Source organism: Populus euphratica, unplaced genomic scaffold (genome assembly GCF_000495115.2).
Source record: "Populus euphratica unplaced genomic scaffold, PopEup_1.0 scaffold111.1, whole genome shotgun sequence".
Lineage (NCBI taxonomy): Eukaryota > Viridiplantae > Streptophyta > Magnoliopsida > Malpighiales > Salicaceae > Populus > Populus euphratica.
Genome location: NW_011499877.1, coordinates 147,517 through 165,179, shown reverse-complemented (window position 1 = coordinate 165,179; position 17,663 = coordinate 147,517). Strand labels below are relative to the sequence as shown.

General features: G+C 31.4%; 1 protein-coding gene across 1 annotated transcript; it reads left to right on the top strand.

Moving 5' to 3' along the window:
* The first annotated feature begins 320 nt into the window (after positions 1-320).
* Positions 321-2,283, top strand: LOC105128533 (protein kinase APK1B, chloroplastic-like). The gene is made up of 5 exons (XM_011030251.1): positions 321-543; positions 717-1,111; positions 1,375-1,510; positions 1,621-1,760; positions 2,119-2,283. The coding sequence occupies exons 1-5, from the start codon at positions 399-401 to the stop codon at positions 2,281-2,283; spliced, it is 981 nt and encodes a 326-aa protein (XP_011028553.1). The 5' UTR covers positions 321-398.
* Positions 2,284-17,663: the final 15,380 nt, after the last annotated feature.

Genomic DNA, 17,663 nt, shown 5'->3' with positions numbered 1-17,663 from the left:
GTGTCAGATGAGCTCAGCAATGTGTAGTGGAAAGGAATGGAAACTGAAATACATGGAAATTCATCTTCTTTTCTTGACAGAAAACCAATCCACCGGATCTATAAATAATTTTAATCTTCTGGCCAACATCCAAACAATAAAAAAATTTAATTTAAAATAAAATAAAAATAACAAAACAATAGTCCAACGGCAATGATAATCATGCTCTTAAGCTGCTGGTTCTGGTGGGTTGGGCCTTTTCTGCTCAATTAAAGCTGACTAACCGAAGCTGGTTGTCGGGACTTGGGACCTTAGATTTGAGACAACTTGTTTTTTATTAGAAATGACAGAAGGCCAACTTCCCTCTCTACGTCAATCATCAAAGTTATTGTTGATTCGACGAAGATACAATTCTTTTGATGGGGATTTGCTGGAGCCGGACTTCTGATAAGTCAAATCCAACCCCTGTTGACCCCCCTCCTCCCTCAGATGCTGCCCCTGCCCCTGCCCCTGCCTCATTCTCTGACCCAGACGCAGCTCCTAGCTCTTTTGGGCATCTTGATGGTTAGTTTCCAACCATTAGTTTAACTCAATCCTGTTATTTATTGTTGTTTTGGTTTGTTTTTGAAACTATTAGCACTTCAATCATCTGTTATTCATAAACTTATTAGTTCAATTATCTCATTAGTCAATCCTTCAATTAAAGCTCGGTTTAATAGTGCAACTAATATAACCAGATGATACATCTTTCGGGGGTAGCAATGTCTCCGGAAGCAGCTGGCTCTCTATGGCAACCACCAATTTAACGACGTGGATGTATCAAGCAAGCGGTGCTATTGCAGCTATTTGGGGCAATGTCCCTGATGACAACGAATTCCTAGTTTCTGTAGATGATGAGGCCCTTCCGGATGTGGGATCTGGATCAGACTCAAAGTTAAGAGCTTTCACATTTGAGCAACTGAAGGCAGCAACTTTGAATTTTCGTAGCAATATGGTACTGGGAGAAGGTGGTTTTGGAAAGGTCTATCAAGGTTGGCTCAAGGAGAAGGTAGCATCTCAGGGCACAAGGAAAAGGCCCATTGCTGTCAAGAGATTGGATTCCAACAGCAAGCAAGGATATCGACAGTGGCGGGTAATTCTGTTTTGTTGTTTATCTCTTGATGTGCCAACCTTTAGGTTTCTTCATTTGCACGTTTAGCTCAGATTGAAACACTTGGTTTGATGGGTCTTTTGCCTTGGTTGATAGATAGCTTAGCTGCTAGTTTCTTTCCAAACTACTTATGATCAAGTCCTGTTTACAAATGCGATTTATAAGAACGAAGAAATTGGTAACAACAGTCCTTAGAAAGGGCATAATTGTTAGATACTAATTCGGTAGCCATTTTTCTGGTGCAGACAGAGGTGGGTTTCTTGGCAAGGCTTTCTCATCCTAATGTTGTAAAGCTGTTGGGATACTGTCGAGAAGATGAGGAGCATGTTATTGTTTATGAATTCATGAAAAAGGGCAGCTTAAATTACCATTTGTTTGGAAGTAAGAACAAGCAATGAATTCTAGAGTCCTAGTCTATGATCCCAATCGTGTGTTCTGTAGATGAAATAAACTCATTTAGTTCTCTTGCCCTCCATTTTATACTCCTGCAGAGGGCTCTGATCGAGTGCTTTCGTGGGAGACAAGGCTTAAGGTTTTAATAGGAACGGCTCAAGGCCTTGCTTACTTGCATACAATGGAGAAACCGATAATTTTCAGAGATTTCAAGACCTCAAATATATTGCTTGATGAGGTAAAGTTCTTTATAATCTGCATTATCAACCAACACGATATGACTAACTCATTCAATAAAGACAGTTTCATGATGTGTATATTTTCTCTCATTCAATAAAGACAGTTTCATGATGTGTATATTTTCTCGCCATCTTCACCAGAAAGTTTTGCTTCATGTTGATCTATTTTCTTCAAAAATCCCCTTCCCTGCAAAGTTCAATCTTAACCACTACCAACCGTGATTCGCCCTGTCATTGGTGGCAGAGGGAAATGCCGAACGAGCAAAGTCTTGCTTGAGAGTTGGCAAAAATATTTAAGAACGTATTATAATATGATTCATAAGACATTAAGTTCCTTCTACATCAAATCTTCTGCAGTCTTACACTCCAAAGTTATCGGATTTTGGCTTGGCAAAATGGGGACCTGCAGACGGTGAATCGTATGTATCAGGACATGTTATGGGCACAATTGGCTATGCTGCTCCTGAGTATGTTGCTACAGGTAATTTAGTTGTTTATTTCTCAAGTGGGATGCCTCAATGATTGAATGATGTTTTGCTTTACAGATCATTCAAACTTCTAATTGTTAGGATGCTGGCATGCAAACCCGATAAGATAAAAGATAAGAGACCGGATAAAATGAGAAATGGAATACACAAGAATTTACGTGGTTCACCCAATTGGGCTACGTCCACAAACAAGTATAGAAGGATTTTACTAAGTAATATGGGAATTACAACCTCTCTTGAATAATAGGAGAACAACTAAGAATCTCTCTATTATTAGGAGAAAACACCTCACTTACTCTATCACAAATACCTCACAATTTTGTGGAATTACTCTCTCTTCACTCTCTTCTTCTTCTCTCTATTTTGGTGTGCATATAGGCTTGAATGCATTGCCTATTTATAGGCAAGAGTGAAGGTATAATGGTCATAAATTTAGGAGGAATATATGCCTAACAACTCATCCTCCACTCATACTCCACCAATTACAACTCATCTCCCACTCAAATCCCATCAATTATGCCACCTAATTAAATGGCTTTACATTCTCCCACTTGAAGACTTTGATGAGTTAATCAAGTCTTCACACTTGATCTTTTGTGATTCTTCTATCATTTCTATACTTGTCATCTTCACGCTACTTACGTTTCTGCTAGGCCATAAGAGGATCTGCACCATATATACTTATCAGTGTTGACCGGTTTCGTCAAAGCATTTGCTGGGTTTTCCTTTGTGTGAATCTTTTGAAAATCCACACTTCCATCTTCCACCACTTCACGAACAAAGTGATACTGAACATCGATGTGTTTTGTTCTTGAATGAAACGTTGGATTCCTTGCAATATGCAAGGCACTTTGACTATCACAATACAAAAGAATATTCTCTTGTTTGTGCCCGAGCTCCTTCATAAGTTTCTTCATCCATATTGCTTCTTTACAAGCTTGTGTAGCTGCCATGTACTCAGCTTCTGTTGTGGATAACGCTACAACAGTCTGTAGTTTAGAGACCCAGCTCACAGCTCCTCCTGCAATTATGAACACATAACCTGTAGTGGACTTTCTTTTCTCAAGGTCACCAGCAAAATCTGAATCAACATAACCTCTGATAGTAAATTCTAATCCTCCATAACATAATGCAGCATCTGAGGTACCCTTGATATATCTCAAGATCCTCTTAATAGTATTCCAATGCTCTCTACCAGGATTTGCCATGTATCGACTAATTGCTCCCACTGCTTGTGCAATGTCTGGTCTTGTACATATCATGGCAAACATTAAACTTCCCACTGCTGATGCATACAGTACTCGAGACATCTCCATCCTCTCTGTTTCATTGCTAGGATACATACTTGAGGATAATTTTAAGTTAATAGAAAGTGGGGGTGGAAATTGGCTTACAATCTTGCATGTTGAAGCGTCGCAAGATCTTCTTTAAATAATTCTTTTGAGAAAGCCAAATCTTCCTCTTACTTCTGTCTCGGTAAATTTGCATCCCTAGAATCTTGTTTGCTGGTCCCAGGTCCTTCATATCAAACTCCCTAGCCAACTGTGCCTTCAATTCTTGGACTCGATCTTTGTTGGGGCCTATCACCAACATGTCATCCATGTACAACAACAAAATGATGAAATTTTCTTCAAACCTCTTGTAATACGTACAATGGTCTGAACTGAGTCTGTTGTACCCAAGGCTAATTATGAAGGAATCAAATCTCTTATACCAACACCTCGGCGCCTGTTTGAGACCGTATAGAGATTTGTTCAACCTGCAAACCAAGTTCTCCTTGCCTGTTTCAGCAAAACCCTCTGGTTGGAGCATATAAATTTCTTCTTCAAGTTCTCCATGAAGAAATGCAGTTTTCACGTCTAACTGCTCCAAGTGAAGATCAAATATAGCACATATTGCCAAGACTACTCTGATTATCGTAAGTCGTACCACCGGAGAAAATATCTCATTGAAGTCTATTCCTTCTTTCTGAGCATATCCTTTCACCACCAATCTCGCACGATACCGCTCCACTTGATCATTGCCATCACGTTTTATCTTGTAAATCCATTTTTTACCAATGGCCTTTCTTCCTTGTGGTAGTGGAACAAGATCCCAAGTATTATTCTTGTGCAGAGCTTCAATTTCCTCTTGCATTGTTGTCATCCACATAGATACATCTGTGCTTTTGATAGCCTCATGGAAAGTTGATGGCTCTCCATCCTCTGTTAGAAGACAGTATGCAATGTTACTTTCAGTAATATATTCTGAGTGCCAAGCCGGTGGTCTTCTTTCACGAGTTGACCGCCGAACTTCAGGAGTTTCAGACTCTATTTGTTCTTGCTCTGGTATAGCTTCAAAAGAAGCATGATTCTGAGTATTTTCTACATGGACTACTGTAGTCTCCTTTAGAATGCTATTATGTTCTTTCATTTGCATTTTACCTTCTGCAAATATGACATCTCTGCTGATCACTACATTGTGGGCAGTGGGATCCCACAAGCGATACCCCTTCACTCCATCAGCATATCCCAAAAATACACATTTTCTGGATTTTGAATCCAACTTGCTAACTTCTTGTGTATTGTACATCACGTACACAGGACTTCCAAATATATGCAATCGAGAATAATCAGCTGGTTTTCCAGTCCACATCTACATCGGTGTCTTCAGCTCAATTGAGGTTGATGGAGATCAATTTATCACATAACAAGCGGTATTGACTGCTTCTGCCCAGAATGACTTTCCTAGACCTGCAGCCTTCAACATTGCTCTTGTTCTTTCTAATAGAGTTCTATTCATCCGCTCTGCCACTCCATTTTGTTGTGGAGTGTATGCCGTTGTGAAGTTGCCTTTTGATACCTTCATGTTGACAAAAGTTATCAAATTCATCACTGGTATATTCTCCTCCATTGTCAGTCCTCAAACACTTGATCTTCTTTTCAGATTCAAGTTCCACCCGTGCTTTGAAAGTTTTAAAGACTATAAGCACATCTGTCTTCCTTCTAATTGGATACACCCAACATCTCTTGGAGAAGTCATCTATGAATGATACAAAGTATCTTGCTCCTCCCAAGGATACAACCGGTGCTTGCCAAACATCAGAGTGAATCAGGTCTAAGATGCATTTGCTCTTAGTTGTAGATGTGCCAAACTTCAACCTGTGTTGTTTACTTGTAACACAATGCTCACAAAAAGGTAAAGTAACCTTGTAAGCCCAGGGAGTAACTTCTGATCAGAGAGAACCTTTAAACCTTTTTCTGACATGTGACCTAGTTTTTTATGCCACATCATCGTCTTCTCTTCTGTAGGACTGGCTGATGCGATTGACGCTTCTGCCTCATGATGTGTTTCTCCCATTAATGCAAATACATTTGCAACTATCTTTCTTGACTTTAAAACCACCAGCGCTCCTTTGATGATTTTCATGATTCCATTTTCTGTTCGGATCTTACAGCCAAGACTATCAAATTGTCCTATGGACAAAAGATTCTTCTTTAAGTCTTTCACATGTCGCACTTCTGAAATAGTACGAATTAAGCCATCATACATCTTTAATTTGATGGTGCCAATGCCAACAATCTCTAAAGCATGATTATCACCCATGAACACTTTGCCTCCAGAGATAAGTTTATATGTATGGAACCAATCTCGATTAGGAGTCATATGCCATGTTGCTCCTGAATCCATTAGCCAGACCTCAGTGAGCTCTTCTGTATCTGTAGAGATTGTCGCTGCTTCACTATATAAAACATCTCCATCTTCTGAGGTGCTTGCAACACACCCTTGAGATTTTGATGACTCTGCAGAATTCTCTATACCCTTTTTAAACCAACAATCCTTTTTGAAGTGCCCCTTTTTGCCACAGTTGTAGCATTTCACAGCCTTCTTACTTCTTGATTTGGACCTCTCCTGCCTTTGACTCCCACTAGAGCCACGCTCCGTTGATCTTCCTCTTGACACCAACAACACCTCTGCTTGGTTTGAACTGTTTCTGTCTCCTTTGTTTTTGTGCCTATTTTCTTCTTCCAAGATAGCGGCTGCAACATCATCGAAGACTATATAATCTGAGAGGATATTATTTGTCAAGTTGATAATGAGATGATCATACGAATCAGGAAGACTTTGAAGTAGAAGCTCTGCACGTTCATTTTCCTCTATTTGCTGACCCAATGTAGTGAGTTGTGAAAATAGAGTTCTTATTGTGTTGATATGGTCAGTCACCGATGTGGTTTCTGCCATTCGAAGGGTATAAAGTCTCCGCTTTAAGAAAATTTTATTGTGCAAAGACTTGGACTCGTATAGCTTTGTTAGAGTCTCCCATATCTCCTTAGCTGCTTTCTTCTCCGCCACACTTGATAATACTTCATCGGCTAATACTAAATGTATGTTAGCAATAACATTGCCATCCATCTCATTCCATTTTGCATCATCAGTGATCTCCGCGGGCCGATCCCTAATTGCTGCCAAGCAATTGTCTTTCCTTAAAATTGCCTTGATTCTCATTTTCCACAATGAGAAATTGCTCCCATTAAACCTCTCAATCTCGTACTTTGCTGCCATTGTATTCACCAAGATCTATTCAGCTATCACCGTTTCATAGATCTGTAACGTATATAAAAATAGTATCGTGTGAATAATACTTCACTAAGTAAGTTTCCAGGAAAGATTGGAGGGGTCACAAACGGTCCCGCTTAAAACTCAATCTCCTTAGACAGAACTTCCTAGACTGTATTTAATCACCGCACTGACTTTCTATATCCGCCAACAGCAACGTATGTGAACAGTGCCGTATGGATGAATAGTGCCGTATGGATGAATAGTGCCGTATATGTGAATAGTACCCGTATACACGAATAACTTTTGTGTATTAACAACACCAACCAGGAGGCTCTGATACCACTGTTAGGATACTGGTATGCAAACCCGACAAGATAAAAGATAAGAGACCGGATAAAATGAGAAATGGAACACACAAGAATTTACGTGGTTCACCCAATTGAGCTACGTCCACAGACAAGTATAGAAGGATTTTACTAAGTAATATGGGAATTACAACCTCTCTCGAATAATAGGAGAACAACTAAGAATCTCTCTATTATTAGGAGAAAACACCTCACTTACTCTATCACAAATACCTCACAATTTTGTGGGATTACTCTATCTTCACTCTCGTCTTCTTCTCTCTATTTTAGTGTGCATATAAGCTTGAATGCATTGTCTATTTATAGGCAAGAGTGAAGGTATAATGGTCATAAATTTAGAAGGAATATATGCCTAACAACTCATCCTCCACTCATACTCCACCAATTACAACTCATCTCCCACTCAAATCCCATCAATTATGCCACCTAATTAAATGGCTTTACATGATTGACATCAAGTTTAGTGGATGATTCTGATGTCATATTTAAATTTATATTTGAGTAATTAAGCAATAGCCACAACATTCTTAATTATAAAAAAATGTATAGTAACCTTAAGTTTAATTACATGAAGTTAATGATACCAATAACTATAATTAATCATGTGACTGTAACAATTCAACTCCATGGTGTAATCATTATATTTAAATGATTAATTATGATAGGAAATAAATAAATTATTAATGTAGGTGCTCACAGGCCTAAAACATTCTTTGGCAAATAAAATGCTAGTCCCGACATAAAATAATTTAAATTGCTTGTGTGCTATAATCAAGATTATAATGACATGTTAATTTATTTATTTGGATTAATTTACATGGGTAAATGCTTTATATTTGGCTTCATTACATGTTTTATTTAATAAGCTTTGTTATTTATCAGCAATTGTTCAAAATTTATCTATTCTGAATTTTGATTCCTTTAATATTGCTCCTTTGGATGTTGATTGGAAGGAGAAAGCTCACCTTGCATTATGGTGCATGGACCTTAATTTGGCACTTAGAGTAGATGAACCTTTGAAGCCTACAAAATCAAGCGCCCAGATGAAAAAACATTATATGATCTTCGAGAACGATGCAATCACTTGAGTTTAATGTTTATTAAGTTTGATATTAGAAAAAGTATTTATAGATCCATCTTATTGTGTTAAAAAAAAATACATATATATCTCAAAGCTATACTTCTAACAAGACATTAGCGAGCACTCTAATGATAAAAATATGTTCCAAGAAAATCATTGGAGATTTAGATGTTTAAGTGTTCACTTTATTTTTTATTTACTTTTATCTAACTATGAACCTTTCAAGATCTCTTACAATACACATAAAGAGAAATGGTCGATTAATGAACTTGTGACCATATACGTGTAAGAGGAAGGGAAGCTGAAACAAGAAAGGAAAGGAATGAAATTGAACATTTAGCAACTCATGGAATAAAACCATCCAAGAAAAGGAAGGGGAAAATTCCTCTAAATCAAATTAATAAGTGCAATGTCAAATTTTTTCTGCAAGATATCTAAATAAATCAAATATTTAAATTTATAAATTAAATATAGATAAAATAAAATAACAATTGTTTATGAAAGAAATAAATATATTAATAAATAAATAAATTAGTAAATAGAGTAATAAATGAGTTGCTAATTAAAAATTATATTTAAAAGATAATTCTATAAAAACAGATGAAACAAATAAGAAGTAAATAAAATAATATATAAAGATTTAGTTTTTAACATAAATTAATTCTACTGCTTGAATCGCATTTAAGAAATAATTAGATTTTCTTTTTTATATTTATATACATATGAGAAAGAGAAAGCATGTTACTATGTTTTCTATAATTTCCATACATATAATAACACAATTATCTTGTGCCATCTAATATATACCAAAATAAGAGATGTTACAATTACAATTAAAAACAAATCTCATACTTAAGTTACTCTTTACTGTGAGAAAAATCAATGTGGATTACACGGTAATCCAATGTAATTTTCTTCATTTTTTTGTTTTTCGATAAATTATATTTTGCTCAATCAATTTATTTATTTTTCTAACTTGACCCTTTGATATTGCAATAATATGGGTTTAGGTTTTGCCAGTCAGATAGTCTGACTATGAATAGGAATCTTGAAGTGTTAAATTTTTTTTTATTGTTTGGTTGATACTTAGTTTTATAAAATAAAATTTTATTTTCATAGTTTATATATAACAATTAAAGTTTTGAAACCAAGTTTAAGGCTTTAAAAACTTTTAAACATCTTTAATTTTATCCCATACTAATTTATAGCCATTAAAGTTTTGAAATCAAGTTTGAGGCTTTAAAAACTTTTAAACACTTTTAATGAAACCAAGTTTGAGGCTTTAAAAGCTTTTGAACACCTTTTATTTTATCTTATTGGAAACTAGTTTGCTTGGTAGAGCAAATATTTATATATTTTTTTTAAATTTTAGTTAGTTTTTTCTTTTAATTTAATCCTTTCATTTTATTTTTTTTATAAATTGACTTGATAGCTTATTCTTTTTACTTAAATACAAGGGTCCCACAATATCAAGAAAAACTTATATTGCTTGGTTTATGTTTGATTTGTCAAAATATATTTAAATTATATTGATTTAGAGCAATTAAGGATTAAACGACTAAATTTTATAATGAAACAAATATGAGGGACTGAATTTAAAATGGATGACAGTTGCATTGCCCACGTTAAAGAGTGAGGGAGGTTGCAGTGCTCTAGTGGCACATGCGGTCTCCTGTTATGGCTAAACTAGACCTTCCTTGATAACGATCAATGCGGCTTAACATCTTTTTTCTAATGTGACAATGTCGCGATGATGATCGATGTGGCTCAACATCTTCTTCTTAAGGCGACAATGTCTGTATATTTATTCCCTTTTACTTGAAATTCATTATGGTCATTTTGAATTTTGATTCTTATTTTTTTTATTGTTAAATTTTTATTTTATATATTTTTAAAAATTTTAATTTTTTTTCAATGTTATCATTCTATAAAAGATTTCAAGTTGTCCTATTATTTTATTTTTCAAATATAGTCATGTTTTCTATTTGTTTATCATTTTGTGAAATTGAATTTTCTTTACATTGACATTTTTCAATCCAAAAATGTTAGATGTCCTCTTATTTCTAATTTAATCATCATTCTTTGTATTACTATTTTTTTAGATCTTTTTATAAAATTAGTTTTATCTTTTTAATTTTATCATTTGGCATGAGTTGGTTAAAAATTAGACTTTATGTTTTTCTTTAATTAGATAATCTCAGTTATGTGACTTATTTTATAGATTTAAAAACTTAATTTAAGTTAGCATCAATATTTTTTTATTAATTTTTTACATGAATTTTTTTTCATCATTCCAATTTTTTTATTAAAAAATTAATTTTCATGAATTTATTTTATTTCCATTATATTTGGCTATCTTGATCTCATCACTATTATTTCAAATTTGTTAAATTAATTCAGGTTAACTCATATTTTTTTTGGGTTATTACTTTTTTAATTTAATATTTTTTGGTTTTTTCCTTCATCATTGAGTTGCTTTAGAAATGAGTATCATTGTATTTTTTTTTAATATTCTATTATGTTATATCATTTATATGTTCGGGTAATGAGATTTGATAAATTTATTTAATTTTTTTATGCTTATTTTTTTAAATTATTGTTTTTTATTTTATCATTCTACATCGTATTTGTTATAAATTAAAATTCATCAATTTTTTATATATTTTATCTCGACTCATCTCAGTCTAATAAATCAAATTATAGATTTATATATTTACTTGATTCGAGTAATCTTTTATCTCTTTTTTCGTTTTCAATTTTGATCTTTCTTTTTGGTTCACTTCAAACTAGCTTTGTCAAAAACATTATGGTTAATACTTTTTGTAGTTTCATAACTAGAATTATAGATTTTTTTTATTTTTTAAAATGTGCTTGCTTTACCCAAATTATTTTTTTACATTATTATTTTTTTATTTGGACTGCAACATAGCAAGGGGGCATAAGTATCTAGTGATAGCTATTTATTTTGTTATATTTAGTGTAGTCTAGTCTCACTCTCTTCTTGTTCTGTCCTGCATCCTAGATGTACCCTAAAAATAGATATAAATCAGAAATAAAAATAGATATATAGGGATATATGCTTTATTATTTATGGTTAAATTAATTTATAAATTATGACTATTTTAAAGAAGCGAATATCAAATTGTATTTCATTTCATTTATTATTAAAATTAAAATACGATTTATATTTTTATTGATTTTAATCCCATTTGTCATTCATTCGGCTTTTCATCTGAATTAATCACTTAACATTGTTTGGTCAATTTAACGGATCTTCTGACAGGGAATGATATATTAACGGTTCAAGATCTACCAAAATTAAATTAATGGTGGATCGAGGAGTCAAATTAAGCCAAAACAATACAAAGAGATGATTTGGCCAGATCTCTGAGTAGGTTAATGGGGTTTTCCTCCTTAATCCCATGCTATCTCCGTTTCTAAGATAGATGCTACATAATACCAAAATACCAATAATTGTTTTTGTATTGTAAAAATATAATTTTTTTTTAAATAAAATATTTAATGTTTTTAAATTAATTTATTATATTAATATTAAAAAATAAAAAAATATATATTTTAACACACTACGACGGTGATATCATACCGGCTCTTAAGCGGGAAAGGACAATAATTCGAGTTTCCAAACCGGACATGATCATTCATCAAACTATGTCGAAGTCAAACAACTCAAATCAGAAGGATGGCGTTAATTTTTGTCACCGGTGGTTGAGAGGATATAATTAGAAATTCTGCCTGAGATCACCGTTCAACCAATTAGTGTCAATTATTGTGAGTTGGTCTTCTATCTTATCAAAATCATGTGTTTTCTTTTTTTAATTGGGATTCATGAACCAAACAATAAGCATGCGTCTATCAACTTGTGCCCCATGTAAAATAGATTTTATGATTTAACTACTTTGAGGGCCCCTATAGGACAATACCTAAGCTCGTCGAAAATGAAGTATGTATAGATATATAAATTCTTTAATTATTTTCAAATCTTAAAATATGGGCTAACTACAGGCTTCTTAGCTTGCATTATAGCATAAAATAGACTGAAATAGGATGCTAGCTAGCACATGTAATAAAAGACAAGTTTATCTTAGTATTGTTTATTTTTATGTTTTAATTTTTAAAAAAAATTAAATTTTTTTAATTTATATATATTTAAAATTAATATGATTTTAGTGTTTTTAAATTATTTTGATATATTGATGTTAAAAATAATTTTTAAAAAATAAAAAACTCATTAACAAGTATTTTAACATAAAAAATTATTTAAAAAATAACGGTAACTATATTTTTTAATAAGTTTAAAAATATTTAGATATAATTGAAATATCAACTAATTTTATTTTTGTTTACCAGGTAAGAAGTCAAAGAAACCAGCTTATAGTTTTTTTTTTTTTACCTTCCTCTTTATACGTTATTAAAATATAAATGAATGATTAAAACCAGCTTGTAGCGATGGAAGGATATGATATTTTTTTTTTTTGGGAGAACCTAGCGAGATGGGCTTCGCACCTTTTTATCTCTTCATATCTTTTTTTCCACCTTTTTATCCTCATAATATCTCTAGTCAAGAAGCACTTTTTCGATGTCCACTAGACCTTTATTATTTAACAGACCTGTCTAGCTCGAACGAGAACAAATTAATGCCACCAACAGTCGAGGCCATTGATGCAGCCTCTAAATTAGGTATTCTGCATTCATCATCACCCCGCATTTTGTTTCCGTACTGAAAGATCTTGCGAGAGGCATGCAGTTAATTTTATATGTAAAGTTCGCATAGAGCCTCTGTGTCCAGAAATTCATCCTCGAGTGATATACCTCAGCTGAAACTAGATAAACTTGCTCGTCCTGATCAAAAATTGTCTGCGCAAACCTTGCATAGGAATATTCTGCATGTAAAAAATTGTCAAAAATTGCCTAAATTTGATCGCAACTCAACAATTAGAAAAAACAGTAAACAAAATACACTGCATGTAAATTTTGCCTATGATTACATGGCTATTAAAAATTGAAGGGAAACATAGCCTAGTGCCATGGAGGTATGTGGTTGAGAATATTATATATGAACAAAAGCTGGCGTTTTGAAATTTTTGCGAGCATAGAGGTTGATTTTGTCCCTTTCTAGTTGTTATCAGGTAGTACTTAATCTTTTTCATCATGATAAAATTGAAGTTATCTTTCGAATTAAATTACTTAAAGAGTTATTTAAAATCATTTCTAAAAATTTTTTACAAAACACAAATAAAATCAGTAGATTAAAATTTTTTTTTGGCAATAGATGACACAGTGGCACAGAATTATAGTTTTGCGTGTTCAATTATATCTATGAATCAAGGATAAATAACTATAGTGAATTATGATTTCTGATATTTAAGCATTATAATCTTTAAAAAATAATTTTTTTTTAAATAAATCAATAAACTTATTAAAATTTTAATTAAATTCTTAAACATAATTAATTCTTTCAATTTTAAATTTCAATTTCTAATTTGTTTTTATTGGTTCTTTTTCATCTTATTTGGTTAAAGTATTCTGTTCTGACAGTTTTTTTAATGTTTTAGTCTGATGCAACTTAAAGGTGTTTTTTTTATGTCCTGAAAATATTTTTGAATTTTTAATTTTAAAATATCTTAAATCTTTGAATATATATATATATATATATATATATTGGGAGATCTAAATTTAGATTATGACATTTACATCTCTCTACAAAGAATGAGATTAAAAATTGTTTAGACATTTTAACTTCTTCATATTCATTTAACCATGAAAGCTTCAACTTTTTAACCAAAGTGATACTGGTAATATTAGTATGACTACTATTATCAATAATTATACTATATACCTTATTTTTTAATGTGACATCCTGTATAAAAGATATTCCTTCTTTATTGCTCAATATCTTCTTTATTAACTTGAACATTCAAAGATATTCTTATAATCGAGGATTCAACATTAATAACATATTTAACATCATTAGCATCTTCAAGTGCTAGCAAGTTTTCATATTTAAATTCATTACTAGTTGACTGTACTTCTTCGTCATTTTTCAAAATTATTTTTTTATTTGAACACTCTAATGCATAATGTGTAAGTTCTTGACATCTAAAATATTTAATTTTTTGTTTATACTTATACTCATCTATTATTACAACTTTTTTTTTTAAACGTATAAGAGTTTGGTAACTTTAAGTACTATTATTGGATTTTTGAAATTATTTAAGATAAGGTTATATATAGCTTCTAAACTTTAAGTGAGTTTAAAGAATTTTTTTTCTCTCTACTCTGAAAGGTTTTGTTTATGATTGTGTTTTCAAAACTATGGTTTGCATCTAAAATTATAGTTTTGACAAAGCATCAAATTTCAGCTTTATCAAAACTAATATTTCAAGTATATTGAATGTTCAAAACTATAGCTTTGAAAGAGTTACTGAATTCATACTTTTAATTTAATTTGTTTTTTTTTATCTCAATCACAATACCAAACTGACATGAATATATAAAAATTGAAGCACTTCATTTTTTTTTTTAAGATTTACCAGTAATAAGAAAAATGATACTTCATTAGCTATAAATTATATTTTCACCATGTCGATTAGTTTAGATTTAAAACATGACATTGCTAGTTGGAGTGTGTGTCTTAACAAGTTTACTAATAGATATGAGTTTTTTTATAGTATCATATAGTGTTACTAAATTAGGTCTAACTTGGAGGATCGATTTAAAATTTAGTCGACTGATCAACCATGCAAATTGTTTGGTAAGAATATTTAAATTATTTTTTTAATTTTTAATTTATTGTTTATTTGTTAGATTTTTACAACTTATTTATTTTGTAGGAACAACAATTTAGACACAAGGCTACTTGATGAAATTATATGAGGAAACTCATATAAGAAAGGCAAACATGGGAAAAAAAGGTGAAGAAGTTCATAGATAGTAGAATGAAAGCACTCATCGTAAATTTTTTTAATTATTGTAATTCTTATATTTTTTATTTATAATTGACTTTAAAAAAAAACCATATAACGCTGCAATATTTGAAAAACATGGAGAAGATGTTTTCGACCTTCCTCTTTACGATACTCAATTATGTTGGAGGATGAACCCAATACAAAATTGGGTTTATTGGATGTCCATTACATCGACTAGGAAAATGAAATCGGGTTGTACTACTTTAACTCTAGGCAAATGGCACTATGATCCAAGCCAGTCGATGCTGGAATTTGAATTAATGGTCCTAAAATAGGTTGATGAGGGAGTAGCTAAATTAAAATAAGAAATGAAAGCGAGGTTAGAAGAATAAAATAGGAAGAAATGGGGGAAAATGATGGAATATATAGTTTTACATCATTATGCTTCTTATTTTATTTATTTTGGCTCAAAATTTACCCTCGTTTCCACCTTCACCTCTATTTGTATAGTGATGTATTTGTTGTTGTAAAACTATTTTTGAATGAATATTGAAATTAATAAAGTTTTGAAGTTCAATAAGATTGATTATGTTTGATTTTATTATGATTTATGTTATTTTTTAATTAACAATTAAATAACTAAAAAAAAAATTATTGAACTTTGGATGAAATTAGCTATGAATTTTTTTTGTTTATCGGTGATTATGTCGACAATATAGGCTTTATTTCATTAGAAAACTATAGAATTGTTTAGAAGTTTTAGAACTTTCTGACAAAATTAGCAATTAAAATTAGATCATAAATTTTGTTGGTTGTTCCATTAATAATGTTTAGTTTTTGTTAATGAAATCAAAGATTAAATGTTTTATCGATAATTTAATTACTAATGGAATAACTAGCAAAAATAGATGAGTGCATTTTATTTTTTTGGCGTCAATATTCTATTGTTATTTTCGTTGGTATTATCACACATATGTGCACAAAATTGTGACGTTGGGATCAAAGAGTCGCCATCTAGTTATTTGGTTCAGGGTTATTAAGAGATTCGGGTGAACTAATCTTATTTGAAATTTTATGGTAAGTGACTAGCGAAAGTATTGACATCTTTAAGGTATCTTATCTGAGGTAAACTAGATTGAGTTCCTAATTATTAATTTGTCTTTGACTCAAAACAAAGATTTATAAATGATATTCAATTAATGCTGCCTATGTAAATTATAGACAATGTCTCCTCTTTTTATTTTTATTTTTCTTTTTCTTTTAAAAAAGAAAATAGTTAAGGTTAACAATTTCAAGTGGTTGCAAAACAAAATACAATAGAATGTGCTCATTAAGTTTTTTTTTTTAAAATTAATAAAAGATAATTTTACATTAGAAAAAAACTTCATAATTTAAAAAATAAGCACGAATGAAATTGGCTAAATAAACTCATACCTTAAGAACATATTTCGTAAGTAGGACAAGTACATAAAAATAATATTTTAAAAACAATATTTTTTTTTGAAAAATAAAGTTTATTTGTATAAAAAATATAAATGAAATAGAATAATATATTAAAAAATTAAACACAAATAAAAATAATTTTTAACACACACCAACAACTTTTATAATTAAAAAAATCAAAAAGTCAACATGAGGATATCAAAACACCTCCATGAAACTTAGTAATTATAAAAAAACCCATTAGAAAATATAGAAATACCCCTAATACAAACTTTTATTTTTGTCTTTTCTAATGCCAAAAAGGTACTTTAGATATACATCAATAATGAAAAAAACAAAAAAGTTATTATCTAATGTTCCAATAATTTTTTGATTATAGAGGTAAAAAATATTTTTACTGTTTTAAAATATATAAAAAATTAAAAAAAAAACACTAGTGCACAACTTAAGTTTTATTGACTTATAAGATAAAAATATATTTTTTTATGCAAACAAAATTAAAAAAAATATAAATAATCCTAAATAATATTTTAATGACGAACACACCAATGAAAAATACCCAAGCATCCCACCCTTAAGTTTTTTTTTTTTTTTACTCAAGAACAAAAAAAATAATTTCACTATAAAAATCCATATTAAAGTGTGTGTATATATATATATAAACTACAGTAAAAAAAAAAAACCGACGCCTTATAATGTTGTGATTAATTATTTCGGAACCAGACCCAAAAATACGAGTTCAAATGACAAGAAGACATGAATCTTTTCCTACCAAAGTGACGAGTAAGCAATGCTTGATGTTGGACCACTTGAAAGGATACCCTTCTATGGAAAATGACACAAAAACACGTTAAATGTTGTCGTATAGCTGGGAATTTCGACACGCATGCTGGTGGTGAGTTACGTGTAAATCAACATTTCTTTTTGTCAATTCATTTTTCCTTTCCGTAAGGGCCATGCACGCCCCATTAGACCACCTAGACTAGGTTAACTAGCATTCCCAGCCCTACAGCCACTCAAATTTTTATCAGGTTAATTCCTCAAAAAAAAAAAAAAAACA

Excerpts from the sequence above, each read along its gene's own strand:
- LOC105128533 (XM_011030251.1), top strand. The coding sequence starts at position 399 with ATGGGGATTTGCTGGAGCCGGACTTCTGATAAGTCAAATCCAACCCCT. Across the intron at positions 544-716 it reads CTCTTTTGGGCATCTTGATG|ATGATACATCTTTCGGGGGT; the intron begins GTTAGTTTCCAA and ends TAATATAACCAG. Across the intron at positions 1,112-1,374 it reads AAGGATATCGACAGTGGCGG|ACAGAGGTGGGTTTCTTGGC; the intron begins GTAATTCTGTTT and ends TTTCTGGTGCAG.